Source organism: Argiope bruennichi, chromosome 5 (assembly GCF_947563725.1).
Source record: "Argiope bruennichi chromosome 5, qqArgBrue1.1, whole genome shotgun sequence".
Lineage (NCBI taxonomy): Eukaryota > Metazoa > Arthropoda > Arachnida > Araneae > Araneidae > Argiope > Argiope bruennichi.
The window spans coordinates 61112408-61130390 of record NC_079155.1 but is presented as its reverse complement, the minus strand read 5'-3'; the positions used below and the strand labels follow the sequence as shown (position 1 = coordinate 61130390).

Sequence of the window (17983 nt, the reverse complement as noted above, 5' to 3'; positions counted from 1 at the left end):
TCTTTCTTTTTGTAGAAAATTTTATAAAACAAATTTCAGCCTTGAACACATGTATCCATCATTTAACAAATCCATTAACAAATGTACGAGGTTATTTATCTCTAATTTGGTAGATAATTGCCAAAAGAATTTTAGCTAAAAAATCTTACCATTTTACCCTTCAATGCCGAGTATTGACTAAAATCAATATATCCAATTTTGTCTTCTATAATATCATGAGAATAAGACTGAGGCTTTAATACCTTTGTTACCAATTTGTACATGTCTATAATGTCAATAATTTAGATTTACAACATGTACTTGGAAGCACGAGGGCCTGTGAAAACCAAAACAAACAAACGATGTTTTCACTTGTGGCTGCATGTCCTTTATGTTTTGTTTATACTATTAAGAATGGCATATCCTTTCACTTCCTTTCAAATTTCAGCAATACTGAATTAAAAGTTGTTTCTTGGAAAGTAAGGTATTAAGTTCATGTTTGTTATTTTTCACGATTTTTTAATCACTAAAGCTCAATGTTGCTGACTAGAAATAAGCTATTTAATAGCTATAAACTATATTTAAAACAAAAATTAATATTTTGAAGCATTTTTTAATTCAAAATTGATTACAAAAATGAAAGGTGATAAAAATTATTAAACTAGTGTAAAAAAATCAAGATTTTAAGTTTAATGAATTTTTCTACCAATCCGTTAAGCACTTTAAAGTCATTGGATGCATGAAATTGAAATTGCTTATGAACTTTCATGTATAAAAGTTTTATCAAATATGGATGAATTTTTAGATACAAATATAACACAAATGTAAAGAAAATGTAAAGCCTTTTTTTATTTTTTCTGCACTCAGACATTTTTTTTATCATTTCCTTTCGAATAAAGAACTAACTCTATCTACTGATAATAAAGGAAAATATAGGCAATGATGTTTTTATATTAAAAGAAACCATTTGAATCCAAAGCTACCATATTTAATTGAAATATAATTTGGAAAGATACAATGTGCAAATCGTAACAATTTTTAAAATAGTTTTATTAGAATTTTAACTAGTTAATAATTATATTAGAATATAGTTTTTTTCTATAATAAATTTCGAAAATATTATTGTAAATAATCACATTTTACATAATTTTAAAATTTAAAAAATTGCATTTTTTATGACAGAGTTTCGTACCGAACAATTTCAAATATTTAATTTCATACTTTTTTTTCCGATGTTGAAAATTAAAGAAGAGAGACTCTGCTTACAATTTGAGCGGATACGTCAGGGCTCAGAAAATGAAATTACATTATTGTAAATGAAAACGTGCAATTTGAAATGGAATACCTGCAGATTTAAGTTTTTATCACACTATGATGTTATGATTAGGAAATTTCTTGTGTAAAATAAATAAGACAGAAAACTAGTTGTGCTGTCTTTTGGATGATAAAAAACAAAGTTATAAAATTTAAAATGCTTTACCTTGTTCTGATTCAATGCCAAAATCTAGTTTGCTATTATGGGAGAACTTTGTGTTCATCCTGTAAATTTAAAAACAAAGACTCGGGCAAAATTATTTATCTTTCTTGTCAAACGCAACATCTCTTCCATATCTGCTATTTTTTTCTGCAGAACATTTTAAATAACAAAAGAAACCAGCTGCAAGAACAGTTCTTATTTCCCCATCTATATTGTTATTTTTCTTTCATATTTTTTTTATATTGTCAGTTTCCTTTCATATTTCATTTTAAATTGTCATTTCTAGGCATAGATTTATCAGATTATGGGAGTGTGAAATATATTTACTGAAATGAATTAAAATGAAATGCATTATAGAATGTCTAATTTTATGGCCAACATGTTAAACGAATACGTATGTAAAGAATATGAAAATCTAATTTCCATTTAAAAAAATAAAGATTTTAATTTTTAAGCATGTTAGTTTTCTTTTTCAAGTAATTTACAGTTGAAAGTAATAACAAATTCGATAAAACTAAAACAGATCTACATTGTGCAGCAATTTTTTGTGTGTCTTTGTAACTGTTTATTCTCTGTTTTAGGAAAGAAATTGAAAGTCATGAATCAACTTTGGATGCTAATAACCTTCGTGATTTTATAGATGGGTTTATTTTAGAAATGCAAAAAAAGAAAAATGATCCAAATACTACATTCCGAAGTAAGGTTTTCTAATCATTTAACTTTTACATCTAATTCTTTCCCAATCACACTAATTCGGGCAAGAAATTAACGAAAATCTTACTTAAAGTCCAGTCAAATTATCATGAGAAGTATTAAAATGCGAAAAATACATAACAGCAGGTTTTTATTGATTTAAATTGTTCAGTTGGCTATCGAAAACAAGCCTTTAGGTTTGCAATCGGATATGTTGCTCTAAATTGAAAAGTCATTAACATGGACGGAAAAATTTAAAAAAAAGTTTTTGGTAATAAAAAGATCTATGAAATGAGCTGTCAAGCGTTATGATAACTTACGTCAGGAGTAAATTTAAAAAAAAAAAAAGCAAATTTGGGAACGCATTTTTCATTTAAAAAAAATAATAAAAATTTTGAAGTTTTTGCTTAATTAGACGCTACATAAAAATAAAAAAAAAATTGAAAAAAAATTAATCAATTATCAGTTCTCTTTGATGAAAAAGACAGCTGATGCACAAAAACATTAAAACGTGAGTTCGCGAGTGCAAGCCATCGGATAATGAATTCAGTGTTTAGAATTAACACAAAATTTTAATTTCAAATTTAATTTTCATATTTTTTTTTAAATCGACTTCATGATACCATCTGAAATTTAGAGCAATACTTTTAGAGTAGATTTTTTTTTCGATCCGTGAACTTTGACTGAAGTATTCCTAGAACACTCTTCGCGGAGCTTATTTTTTTGACTAATTCGAATTTTTCAAAAAATAATGCAGGCATTGATCTTAAAGTTTTGTCAGGAAGTTCATTCTATGTAAATAACCTAGTGGAATTCCGAAAAGCTTCTCTCAAATAATAATAATAATAAAATGAAAAATATTTTTCTAAATTCATATTTTTTATAACTTTACTCTTGACCCAATTAAATTTTTATAATGTTTAGCATTTCATTTTATAGATTTTCTTTAGTATCCAACATTTTTTTCATTAAATTTTTTTTTACTCAATTGACTATAGCTTTATTTAAATGTAAAAAAAATCGGTATCTTAATTATCATTCTTCTTCTATCCTGTATCTGGCAACATATTCGAGTGGAAACTTATAGACCGGTTTCGAATAGCCACTTCAGCAATATAATTTAATAAAACTGCCTCTATGATTTTCCCATGTCAAAGTATTTATTATAAAACTATAATTTAAAGAAAAGTTTTGATTAAATACTGTGTATACATGAAATTATCTGTGTATAAAGATAATTTCATACAGATTCAGTATGAAATTATCTTTATCATCACAATAAAAAACAATTTTGAACAAGGACAGCATATTGAGTGCTGAAGAGAAATTCTGTTTCATTTTATTGATTAAAATTAGAATATTTTCCCCGCGACTTTTTCACATACTTCAATATATTAATGACATTTGCAAAGAATGTTAAAACGGATATTATTTAACCAACCATGCTCGAATGCCATGAATAAAAATTCTCTAAAGTATTCAAAATATCATTTTTCACTGTTCCGTCTTGATTTCATGATTTTGTTGTTATTTCTTATGGCACTTGCCATGGACAAGGCCGCTGTTACGAAGACATCGATTTAAGCGGGTGGGGGAGCGTCTCTTGTTTGTTTAGTAGCGCCAACTAGGGCCAAGAGGGACTTTGTTACTCACGCATCACTCATTCGCTTGCACAACCCCATTTTACAGGGGGGGGGTACATTCACATATCTCACAAATAGAACAACCATGCCCAAACAGGGACTCGAACCCAGGAAGCCCAGATCACGGGGAAGACGCGCTACTTCTACGCCGGCTTTCAGGATTTTAAAATTTTCTAGCAATTACCTAGGAATTATTATCGAAAAAATGTTTCAATCTAAAAATTATAAAATTTTAAATTTACAATGAATTCATTTCACGATTTATTTTTCTTCTGATTTCCATACTTTATAAAAAATATTTTAAATTCTAAATATAATAGTCAAATTTTATCCAAATTATTCTAGCTTTTTGATTTATAATTTCTCTTACATGGGCAGACAGATACACAGATATAAACCCAAAAGTAGAGTTTTTCGACTCGGGTGGATTTTATTTTGGACAAACAACAGTGAGATTCGTAATATTATCGATATAATTTTTTTTATCTAAGATATAATTCACTCTCATGGTATTTATTTCTTATAGGTAGTGATAATTACTTGCCTCAGGAATGTTTTTCCTCTATTTTTCTCATGCGCTTACACAATATAACACTTTTTTGCATTCAGTTTCGTAATATTCAAAAGAAAATCGAGTATGGCTTTTGGTCTTTTTACCTTTCACTGATTAAGTCCAAAATTTAATTCAGATTTAAAATTCTGCTACACAAATCACTTTCCAAATTTTTCCTGCTTTTTAATTACAATGGTAACATACACAAGGACAAACAAATAAATAGTTCATCCATTGGCAGTTTAGATCAAAATTTGACATAGATCTATAAATGTTATGTCAAAATCATTAACCAAAATTTCCCCTTATAACTTGCTGCGATTTATTATTATCTGTTTGGTTTTTATGGCGCCAAAGCTTTCAACAACTCATTCTGCGTGCAATCGTGCCATTTAAAATCCATTATGTGTAGGGATTGCAATACCGGACCAAAATTTCAATACCGGTATTCGGTATTTTTTAAATCTTAATACCGGGATACCGGTTTTAATACCGGTATTAGAAATTTTAGAAAAAGAAAGAAAACACAGGTGTTCCTTTGTTTTATTTGCCAGTTTTGTTAGAGAGTGTAAATATCACAAAAAATAATTTGTAACTTATAAATTATAACAGTATATAATCACAAAAAAGTAAAGAAATATTTTATTTATTTAAATCACAAAGAAAGTGTAAATATCACTATTCAGTCTGTGATACTATTACAAATTTTTGAAATGTGATCTTAAAAAACATAATCATCAATTGTACTGTCATTAAGCCTAAAAAGTAATTTTGTGTAAAAATTACCAGCTGTCGAAAACGCTCTTTCGACATCTACGCTGGTTGGTGGTACTGTTAGCAATGCGCGATATACTTTTTCCAAGTATTTACCTCTAAATCCCTCATCTTCAAACAAATCGATTTCTCGTCGGATGGTTTTGGATATAGCTGATTTCTGTATTGTATTTTGGTTCGTTGAATTTTTTTTTATTTATCGTTAATTCTAATTTTTGTTCAAGAGACAATTCCATTTCACTATCGACAGTAGTGACAACATAATCTTCGATAATTGAACCGAATTCTTCTGAATGTGGATAGGTTTGTGGGTAAAGAATTTTAAGAAAATTTACTCTTAACTTAATCAGATTTGAATTGGTTATTTTCTTTTCTTCTTTTTCATTTTTAAAATCATTATAATTATGTAAATACTATAAGACATTTTCTATTTCGGTATGCCTATCTTCTGTGTGATTTTTCAATGTAACATATAATTCTTCAGATAGTGATGTGTACTGTTCTTTCAGTGACTGCAACATGAAATTTATTGTTGCATTAGCTGTTAATAAATTAGAATCTCTTCGACATTATGTCTCAATAGTCAGTTTTATTGGAAATAGAGCTGATACAGTTCTGGATATTAAGTCGAATTCACTATCTGAAAAATTAATTTACAGGTTTAAGTCGATTATTGTTTTTTGGATTGGATTTCTCAGTTTCAAAAATCGTTCCATCATTAGGAGTAAACTGTTCCAATGTGTTTTAGAATCTAATATTAACATATATTCTGTTTTATTTTCAGTTAGTATATATTTTAGTAATATATCATTTTTACAGGGGAACGTTTAAATATTTTAACAATTTTTCGAACTTTATAAATTATAGGAAGCAATTCTTGATAGGTTAATATTTCATCCTCATTAGCAATATCTTCTTCCAGAATTACATTGTCATTATCTTCATTGTCAATATCACTCTCACTCTTACTCTTTTCAAAGTTGGAATCCGAAATTTCTATATCCACAGTATTTGGATTCTTCTGTTCTTTATTTTTTTTGGTATAATACATCTATTACTCCTAACTGAATTCCATGTGTATAGCACAATTGCTGATTTGCACCAATCAACTTTCCAACTTTTTTCATAATTGTTGCCCCATCAGTCGTTATGGATACAATATTTTCTTTCAGGGATAATCCATGTTTCGCTAATTTAGATTTAAGCCATTAATTGGCTAATTAATTTCGTCCGTTAGGGAGACATAAAAACAAAAACGTATACTATTTTGCTATGTTCGCGATACCTGAACATATAGTGGAGACAATTTTAAAAATTTCTAGTAAATACCGAAAAACCGGTATTTAAACTTGTGAATACCGGTATTACGAAATTGTACAAATGGCTCAAAATACCGGTATTCGGTATCCCGGTATACCGGTATTGCAATCCCTAATTATGTGGTTCAATGGTTTTATTCCTCTATCGAACATCTGAAATCTAGTTTCAAATTCTCCAATCATATATATCATTAAATATAGTTGGATATTTATTAACGCACTAGTAAAACACAAACGAATACAAAGATATTCAAGGTTACATATCTAATTAGACAGTACAGAATTTCTATGGCTAAGCATACAAAAAAATGAATTAAAGTTCTTGAAAAATTGCGCATGAGTCGGTTTCCTTGGTGATCAAAGCTGGAAAGAGGAAGAAACGTCCTTACGTCCTACTAAAGGAATGGACTGATCGAAGGTAAAGGATTTGACATAAATTTGTATACAGATTTAAAATTTCAATGATAAATTAAACCGCTAAATTTATTCCATAAGGATTTCTGCATCATTTTCGAATTAACCATTTTCCATTCAAACAGAATGATGGAGAGGTATCCATCCAAAAATTAGATTTCGTTCAAGCTTTGATAGATATCTACATACAAATTTAGTGCTACAAGATCTTTTTTTTTTTTTGAAGAAGTAACTTTATTATGTCCTTTTAGTCGCCTCATTATATATTTGTTGCTCGATAAGTCTTTTAAGAATCTACATGTCAAGGACACATGTGGACTTATTTTTATAAATTCAATTTTCGTGCAAAATCTGGAATCAAATTTTAATCATCTAGCTTACTATGTTTTTGAGATATCTTATTTATAGACACTCTGATCGTCTGAAAAATTACCATGATTCCAAATATTTTTCTTCCGGCCTCAGAGAAATCCAAAATATTCAGATCTGAATACAAACGTGATCTTATAATTTTGTGAATTTCGTAATCTTGAAAGTAAAAATGGACACTGAATTTTCAGAGGAAGTTCTGGTCGATATCTCTAGGTTACTATTTGGCGCCGGCAGCGAAACTGTGCGAGTCACTTTGGACTGGATGCTGTTCACGTGTGTCGCTCGCCCAGAAATTCAGAAGAGAATCCATGCCGAAATCGATGAAGTGATTGGACGCGAGCGCTTTCCAACATGGGAGGATCACCTACGCATGCCATTCACCGAAGCCGCCTTGACAGAAATTATGAGGTGGAAAAGCATCGTTCCACTCAACGTCATGCATTAGTTAGTATGAATTTTATTCAATTTTTTAGTTATCATAAGCGACTTCCATTTTGAATGATGATTTCGTTGCTATAACATTCGCGAGAACTATGGTTAAGTCCTACGCGCCATCACTTGTTACAGTGTAACTCCCCCTATAAGAGACACAACCCACCATCGATAGGGAACCCAGCCCACAACATTTCTTTACCAACCAAGGCGACGAAAACCAACAACCATGTCAGAAGCTTCTAATTCCCATATCTGGGGTACCCACCAGGGTAATACATATCTTCATGTATAGAGATGGCACAAAAATAATGTAATAGGTAAGGATAGGGAGGGTAAGGAGGATTGCAAAGGGTAAGGAATACAATACCAAGAAACTATAGCTTAGGAACATGTGGTTAGCAATCATAACATATGATCGCTATGTAAGGAAGCAACAGGTCATGGCTTTAGACTTTTTGGACTGTTTATTTCCGTGGGGGAAAAAAACCTGTATTTTGGAAGGATAATGGGGCCATTATGCAAAAACGCTATTTGTAAATGGTGAAAATCCAGGAGAGGAAAAGCAAAAGAACGCATGGCATTCACACTTATGGTGGCATTATGAGAGTTTGTTCAACCCGTATACACAACTAATACGAATCGATGGTAGAACCTGTTATTTATTCATGAAGAAATTACTGTTAAGTTTACTTTGAGGCAGCTATTTGCCTTAACATGATATTCTAGAATTTACGTTGTTTTATTGCTTTTTTATAGAAATGAAAAGTCTCAGTAAACACCACTTTCCTGCAATTGAATAGTTGTTCTGGATTGCTTGAGTCTGAAAGAAAATTTATTTCGATCATATATTATGGGAGTTATGGGATATCCATTTCTGAGGATTGCAAATTTATTATTGAAAACTATATCCAACTGCTTGAAATTTAATATTTAATTACGGGACAATCTAAATGTGTTGTGCAAGAGTACAACTTATAATTTGATAATTAATTGCGAAAGAATATATATATATATACAGGGTGTGGCAGAATTGCCGAATTCGACAGAAAGATTCAGAGAGGTGATAGTAGGCATCAAGGGGATTAAGAGTCACTATACAACATAGGGTCCCAAACGATGTTTAGTAGATGAAAATCGCAAAAATATAAATAGTCCAAAAATTGTTGGAAACTGTAAAAAATTAATTAAAAAAAATAACAAATGATATTTGAAATATGAATTTTTTTTAAATGAAAGCACATTCTTAAAGGTTATTTTTCATGTAAGTAACATGCCGATTTGATGATCCAGGGGGTCGTAAATTACTGAAAACGAAAAAGTAGTTTAGAACCCATATCTGCAAAAATATTAAAATTTGAAGGAAAATAAAAGCTTGAAAATATAAGAAATTTCAGGCTTTTAAATTTGATATATACAAGGGGATTGATTTATATTGACAATTTGATATATATATAAGGGGTGTTCAAATGAAAAGGTAAGATACGTCATAACAATGTAACCGTTGAATATTTGCCTATGCCTTTATGGGAGAACGTAGCGAGACATCTAGGGATGCGATTGAAGTCTTCAGCGAGATCGGAGCATGGGCGGTAGCCCGCATGCGCAAGAAAGAGTGGAGGTTCTTATAAAGAGCACCATCAAACTGCGCTACTTGTTGAATTCCTCGAACACAGAAGAACTATTAACTCCGATGTACTATGAGACATTGCGGAGACTATACAGGTCCATCAAGCACAAAAGACTGGGGCTACTCACGGAGTGTGTGGTTCTGCTCCATGATAACGTTCGTTCACACGTCTCCAGGGTCACATACCCGGAATTGGTCAAGCTCAAGTGGGAGCAGCTTGACCATCCGCCCTACAGCACGGACATGCCGCCCTGCCATTTTCATGTGTTTGGTCCCTTGAAGAAACATCTGAAAGGGAAGTGCTTCAACTCGGACGGCGAACTCAAGGACGCTGTGAAGGACTAGGTCTCGTTACGGCCACAGGAATTCTCGCTAATCAATGGGATCGTTGTGCTCAGGCCTATACTTTGAATAAAGTCTTTATTTACACCCATAATGTCGTTTAGTACCTTTTCATTTGAATACCCCTTGTGTGTGTGTGTGTGTGTATATATATATATATATATATAATGAGTGAAAGGAGATTTTTAACTCATGCTTTTATTTATTATCTGGATTATTAAGCGAAAAGTTCATCTTCTAGAAGTTTTTAAAAGTGTTTAATGATGTTAAATCATTTTTTATAAAATTAAAAACTGTAAACAGGAACAAAAACTGAACTCTCATTATTACAAGGCAGAAACTGGAAAAAGGGCCTATGATGGTGCATTATGTTCAAGAAGGGAATTTTATTGATATTTAGTTGTACAAATATTTAGTTGATGAGTTTCACTAACATGTGACATTGCAATTTATCTTTGAACAATTAAAAATTACTAAAAAGAATCGTTGAGAAGCGTGTAAACTCCAGAGCCTCGTGCTTAGGGATTGCAATACCGGTATACCGGGATACCGAATACCGGTATTTTCAGCCATTTGTACAATTTTGTAATACCGGTATTCACAAGTTTAAATACCGGTTTTTCGGTATTTACTAGAAATTTTTAAAATTTCTCCACTATATGTTCAGGGATCGCCAACATAGCAAAATAGTATACGTTTTTGTTTTTATGTCTCCCTAACGGGCGGAATTAATTAGCTAATTAATGGCTTAATTAATTGCTTAAATCTAAATTAGCGAAACATGGATTATCCCTGAAAGAAAATATTCTATCCTTAACGACTAGGGATTGCAATACCGGACCAAAATTTCAATACCGGTATTAGAAATTTTAGAAAAAGAAAGAAAACACAGGTGTTCCTTTGTTTTATTTGCCAGTTTTGTTAGAGAGTGTAAATATCACAAAAAATAATTTGTAACTTATAAATTATAACAGTATATAATCACAAAAAAGTAAAGAAATATTTTATTTATTTAAATCACAAAGAAAGTGTAAATATCACTATTCAGTCTGTGATACTATTACAAATTTTTGAAATGTGATCTTAAAAAACATAATCATCAATTGTACTGTCATTAAGCCTAAAAAGTAATTTTGTGTAAAAATTACCAGCTGTCGAAAACGCTCTTTCGACATCTACGCTGGTTGGTGGTACTGTTAGCAATGCGCGATATACTTTTTCCAAGTATTTACCTCTAAATTCCTCATCTTCAAACAAATCGATTTCTCGTCGGATGGTTTTGGATATAGCTGATTTCTGTATCGTATTTTAGTTCGTTGAATTTTTTTTTTATTTATCGTTAATTCTAATTTTTGTTCAAGAGACAATTCCATTTCACTATCGACAGTAGTGACAACATAATCTTCGATAATTGAACCGAATTCTTCTGAATGTGGATAGGTTTGTGGGTAAAGAATTTTAAGAAAATTTACTCTTAACTTAATCAGATTTGAATTGGTTATTTTCTTTTCTTCTTTTTCATTTTTAAAATCATTATAATTATGTAAATACCATAAGACATTTTCTATTTCGGTATGCCTATCTTCTGTGTGATTTTTCAATGTAACATATAATTCTTCAGATAGTGATGTGTACTGTTCTTTCAGTGACTGCAACATGAAATTTATTGTTGCATTAGCTGTTAATAAATTAGAATCTCTTCGACATTATGTCTCAATAGTCAGTTTTATTGGAAATAGAGCTGATACAGTTCTGGATATTAAGTCGAATTCACTATCTGAAAAATTAATTTACAGGTTTAAGTCGATTATTGCTTTTAGGACTGGATTTCTCAGTTTCAAAAATCGTTCCATCATTAGGAGTAAACTGTTCCAATGTGTTTTAGAATCTAATATTAACATATATTCTGTTTTATTTTCAGTTAGTATATATTTTAGTAATATATCATTTTTACAGGGGAACGTTTAAATATTTTAACAATTTTTCGAACTTTATAAATTATAGGAAGCAATTCTTGATAGGTTAATATTTCATCCTCATTAGCAATATCTTCTTCCAGAATTACATTGTCATTATCTTCATTGTCAATATCACTCTCACTCTTACTCTTTTCAAAGTTGGAATCCGAAATTTCTATATCCACAGTATTTGGATTCTTCTGTTCTTTATTTTTTTTGGTATAATACATCTATTACTCCTAACTGAATTCCATGTGTATAGCACAATTGCTGATTTGCACCAATCAACTTTCCAACTTTTTTCATAATTGTTGCCCCATCAGTCGTTATGGATACAATATTTTCTTTCAGGGATAATCCATGTTTCGCTAATTTAGATTTAAGCCATTAATTGGCTAATTAATTTCGTCCGTTAGGGAGACATAAAAACAAAAACGTATACTATTTTGCTATGTTCGCGATACCTGAACATATAGTGGAGACAATTTTAAAAATTTCTAGTAAATACCGAAAAACCGGTATTTAAACTTGTGAATACCGGTATTACGAAATTGTACAAATGGCTCAAAATACCGGTATTCGGTATCCCGGTATACCGATATTGCAATCCCTATTAACGACTAATTGAGCAACAGTTATGAAAAAAGTTGGAAAGTTGATTGGTGCAAATCAGCAATTGTGCTATGCTCATGGAATTCAATTAAGAGTAATAGATGTTATACCAAAAAAAATAAAGAACAGAAGAATCCAAATAGTGTGGATATAGAAATTTCGGATTCCAACTTTGAAAAGAGTAAGAGTGAGAGTAATATTGACAATGAAGATAATGAGAATGTAATTGTTGAAGAAGATATTGCTAATGAGGATGAAATATTAACCTATCAAGAATTGCTTCCTACAATTTATAAAGTTCGAAAAATTGTTAAGATATTTAAACGTTCCCCTATAAAAAGGATATTTTACTAAAATATATACTAACTGAAAATAAAACAGAATATATGTTAATATTAGATTCTAAAAGACGTTGGAACAGTTTACTCCTAATGATGGAACGATTTTTGAAACTGAGAAATCCAGTCCTAAAAGCAATAATCGATTTAAACCTGTAAATTAATTTTTCAGATAGTGAATTCGACTTAATATCCAGAACTATATCAGCTCTACTTACAATAAAAATGACTATTGAGGCATTATGTCTGAGAGATTCTAATTTTTTAACAGCTAATGCAACAATAAATTTCACGTTGCAGTCACTGAAAGAACAGCACACATCACTATCTGAAGAATTATGTAATACATTGAAAAATCGCACAGAAGAAAGGCATACCGAAATAAAAAATGTCTTACGGTATTTACATAATTGTAATGGTTTTAAAAATGAAAAAGAAGAAAAAGAGACTAACCAATTCAAATCTGATAAAGCTTATAGTAAATTTTCTTACCGTTTACCCGCAAACCTATCCACATTCAGAAGAATTTGGTACAATTATCGAAGACTATGATGACACTAATGTCGATAGTGAAAAGGAATTGTCTCTTGAACAAAAATTAGAATTAGCGATAAATAAAAAAATTTCAACGAACTAAAATACAATACAGAAATCAGCTATATCCAAAACCATCGGACGAGAAATCGATTTATTTGAAGATGAGGGATTTAGAGGTAAATACTTAGAAAAAGTATATTGCGCATTGCTAACAGTACCACCAACTAGCGTAGATGCCGAAAGAGCGTTTTCGATAGCTGGTAATTTTTACACAAAATTACTTTACAGGCTTAATGACAGTACAATTGATGCATTATGCTTTTTAAGATCGCATTTCAAAAATTTGTAATAGTACCACAGACTGAATAGAGATATTTACACTTTTTTTGTGATTTAAATAAATAAGATGTTTCTTTACTTTTTTGTGATTTTATACTGTTATAATTTATAAATTACAAATTATTTTTGTGATATTTACACTCTCTAACAAAACTGGCAAATAAAACAAAGAAACATCTGTCTTTTCTTTTTTTTCCAAAATTTCTAATACCGGTATTAAAACCGGTATCCTGGTATTAAGATTTAAAAAATACCGAATACCGGTATTGGAATTTTGGTCCGGTATTGCAATCCCTACTCGTGCTAGTTAGAATTTAGAGTGAAGATTATATGTGTGTGTGTAATATATACACACAGTTTAATCTAATATAAGAATATAAAACTGGTTGTTTTACAAATTTTTATTGTTTGGATTTAGCACTCTTCAGGACACAGAACTCAATGGCTACTTCATACCGAAACACACGCACATCTTGAGTATTCTGTGGGCTGTAAATTTTAACGAGAAACTATGGGGGAAAGATGTAAATGAATACAAGCCTGAACGATTCTTAAGTGGCGATGGCAAAAAGGTTATTAAACCGGAATATACCATTGCTTTTTCTGTCGGTAAGTATTTTTTTTAAATTTATATATATAAAATTAATCTCTTTGATTACTTATTTCAATTGCACTTCTTGACTGCTCCAAATTCTAAGTGGATTTAATAAGTATTAAGTTTTGATACTAGGTTATATTTTACTCAATTCACAATAAAATATTTTTTTTAAATTTTCCTTACTAAATGGACAAAGGCATTCAGGATCTGCAGATTTATGTATCTCATTTTTGATTTTAGAAGTATTTAATTTGCAGTAATGGTGTGTAACATTTATCATACTATTCAACTGAGACCATTTGAAAATACTTCGTTCATCATAATGATGAATCTTCACTTATTGATAATACAGATGATTTATGAACAATTTACCCTCTACTAACGGGTATCTATTGTATGAATTAGTATTGCAATAGATAGATTTGTTATCTAATATAGAATAATTTATACCCACCCTAAATGTTTTACATATGGTGTCTCTAAATCTAGTAGATTTCATAATAATTCTGTTCTATTGCATCATTCAACGAATAAATCCTGAAATGAATAAATTTATTTCCAATGAAGGAAAATAAGAATAATTTAATTCAGGCATCATGCCTTATTACCGTTTGATGTGAAAAATAGGAAAGTACTTTTCTTTTTATATCTCTTTATTAAAATGTTATTTAAAAATCTCATTAGCACATTATTAGAAGATTTACTATATAAAACATTTTATTCTTTTTTATAAAAATCTTTATATTATATAATTATTATAGTGCATTATTTCGTTTATAAGATTACAATCTTTCCATCGTTTAAATTCGGCAGTAGTATTTTTTAAAGGAATTCATCAGAAAGGAAAATCCCTTTCCAAAAATGAAAACCTAAACCTTATTAATTCTAATATATCTGCTTTAGCCCACGAGTCAAGGACTCATGGTAAAGGGAAGATTAGACTTTTGATTGCCTAAGTAACGGGAAGGTTGATTTTTTACAAACGCCTTCCAGTTATGAAAATCTCGGAAATTGGCGTCGAATTATCTCTTCGTTTGGAAGACTTATCAGCACCAGTAATAATTTTCATTATTGAAAGGAAAAATATCTCCTGTCATAACAAGATTTACCCTGAAACAAATTCGAAATAAATCCCTGCTGACAGATATCTCTCGAAATAGGAAAGATGGTCATGAGAAAAAGATACCATATACCAAGAAGAATATATTAATTTTATGTTTGACTTTGTTCGTTTTTATATTGTGTTTTCAAAATAAATCTATTTTTCTATAAAAGTTTACTTTTTTTTTAGTGGCGAGATCCTGTTTATTTAGCCCGTGATAAATACAAATAGTATAAATATTTAGATTAATCCATGCTTTAAATTTTTTCTTTTGATTCTTAATATATATATTATTTTTTCTCATTATTCGAAATCCATATTAATTCTATTATCATTATCTATTAAGTACATTATTATTTATTATGTATTAAGTAAAATGTACAATATCAAATTATATTAAGAATATCTAAATTCAGAATCATAATTTAAAATATTTGGGAATTAACTTTAAAAATATCTTAATTTAAATTTATAATTAAAGTGTTTTGGAAACTCAATTTATTTTTAATATTTGTTGCATGTTTTCCCTTTCGAGATTTGATTTGTTTGAATAAAATTACAAATTTCATTTTTTTACTTACTTTTTTTATGATATTTTGTAGGTAAAAGAGCATGTCCTGGTAAAATACTGGCGGAAATCGAAACATTTTTGTACCTGGTAGCTATTTTACAGAAATTCGAACTGTCTGTTCCACCTGGGCGAAAGATTTCTTTGGAAGAAAAGTTAGGAACAACTCTTTTTCCGCCAAAGCAAGATTTGTATTTGAAACTGAGACATTAGTTTATTTGTAGCTAAACAATGCGATATTTAAAACCAAATTTGCTTTTATTTAAAGTAAAAAATGATGTATGAATAAATTGTTAAAATCTATTTTGTATAAATAGAAATGAATGACCATTTGCTTGTTTATTCGAATCATATACAATTCCACACTCCTTGACAGAATCAAACAAATTTTATCATACATGTCTCATAGAACCTAGATTAATTAGATTAAATATTAGAGAGATTATTTGCACGATTAAAGAATTGCCATGTTTCTCAAGTATGTCTCAAGTCAACTTGCCATGTTTTCCATATCAAGGTTAAAAGATTTTTTTTTTTTTTTTGCTTCCCTTTCATAATTACGAAGCATATCCTTACACATTTTCTTTTTTACATCATCTTAAAATTTAAAAATTAGTTTTTCAGTGATGTACACTTTTTTCTATATATCTATTTCTATAGTTTCAATTGATTTCAATCTAATAACCTCACATAGATCTTCTAAATTTTGCTACTCAAAAGAAAATTTGTACTTAAGTGAAGGCCAAGATATTCGATAACAAAGATGGGTTGTCCGTTCTAGTAGTGCCTTAATTCTATGGTATTTAGTAGCAAATGGATATCTGCTAGAAAACTGGACAGAAAATACGTAGAATCCAGTATTTTCAAACGACTTTTTTTTCTTTCTCTCATGCATTCATTATAAAAAAAAATTAAACGCACGAAGTAATATCCATGTTTATATTCTGGTCCAATAAAAATGAGCTCCAAATTTCCACCTTAAATATACATATATTGTAAACTCGTGAGATCACGAGACATCCAAAGGCAAAATCTCCGAATAAATTCGTCTCTACAAGGATTAGTCCAAGACAAAAATGGAAAACCTGTCATTTTGTATCATATTAAACCAAGATATAATACTCAGTGATGCAGAAAGATACACAATTATTACAATACAGTTTTATTCCTTCAGATTTTATACAGGACTCTAAACCCTTAAGTAAGCAATAAAATAAGTTAAAGCTTTACACCAAGGGAATAATCGACAACCAGGCTAGAGTATAAGAGGAAGATAACTTCAAAAATAGCAAGGAACATCTAAAGAAATCTAAGAAGAAAGATATTCAGATATATCTTAATTTCCTGTATTAAAGCCCATTTTCGTATGTGAGGGGAGTTGGGGAAAGATTGACATAGGAATCTGCAGTATCAAACAATGAACAACGCTACTCTGAGGTACCAATATTTCATCTAAAATCTATCTTCAAACAGAAAATAACGGAAAAGCGAGTATAAAGATCGATCTACGTTCGATATTCTATCGAAAATTTAACTTCAGCCAAGCAGTTGAAAAAAGGAAATATATCTATATATTTTTCTTCACATGGCATCGACCCATTCCATTAGCAGAAGTTTTCATATTTATAATTGTCTTTTATATAACCCTTTTTAATATTTTTCTTTTCAAATTCATAATCCGAATTTCACAATATACTTAAATGTTAGTAGAATAACTAAAATTTGTATTAAAATTCATATACATAATAATTTAATAGATTATTTTTCCCATAAGTTTATATTGATGATAAATGGAGGGAAAATGATACAGTAAAGCTGAAATTTTCAATATTTTTAGAAAATTACACGACTAAAATTCATGCGAATTAAACACACAGAGAAAGGAATAGTAGTTTTACCATTAATTAAAAAAATAATATGATGATTTAAATTATTTTTACGGAAATTTACTTGTTCTTTTTATACATGCAGCGAGGTGGAAAAAAATATTAAGGAAACGTGAGTTTTTATTTAAAAAAACTGCTAATAATCTAAGAGCTTATTTTTTTTTATCAATTAATTTAATCATTCTTGAGATCATGATTGAAAATTGCTTAATCAAAGTACTTTTGAGAAATTTTTCCTATTGTTTTAAATGATCACTTTAAGTTTATCGTCGTTGCTACAAGTTTTACCAGTTCCGAAAATTTCATACGCAAAGATTTTTTATTGGCATCATTGTTCAGGCTCTTTGATGTTCACTCAAGAAGTTGAATATTACTAGCCTGAGGCCAAGATTTTGTAGAACTTGACGTGGATGGATA

General features: G+C 29.8%; 1 protein-coding gene across 1 annotated transcript in view; it reads left to right on the top strand.

Annotated features, from left to right (window-relative positions):
- LOC129968277 (uncharacterized) overlaps positions 1 to 17983 on the top strand; it is a 47839-nt gene that overhangs the window by 10220 nt on the left and 19636 nt on the right. The window contains exons 5-9 of the mRNA XM_056082133.1: positions 2038 to 2153; positions 7413 to 7668; positions 13831 to 14021; positions 15715 to 15892; positions 17652 to 17678. Of these exons, the coding sequence (XP_055938108.1) occupies positions 2038 to 2153; positions 7413 to 7668; positions 13831 to 14021; positions 15715 to 15892; positions 17652 to 17678 (768 nt within the window). The remainder of the gene's footprint in view (positions 1 to 2037; positions 2154 to 7412; positions 7669 to 13830; positions 14022 to 15714; positions 15893 to 17651; positions 17679 to 17983) is intronic.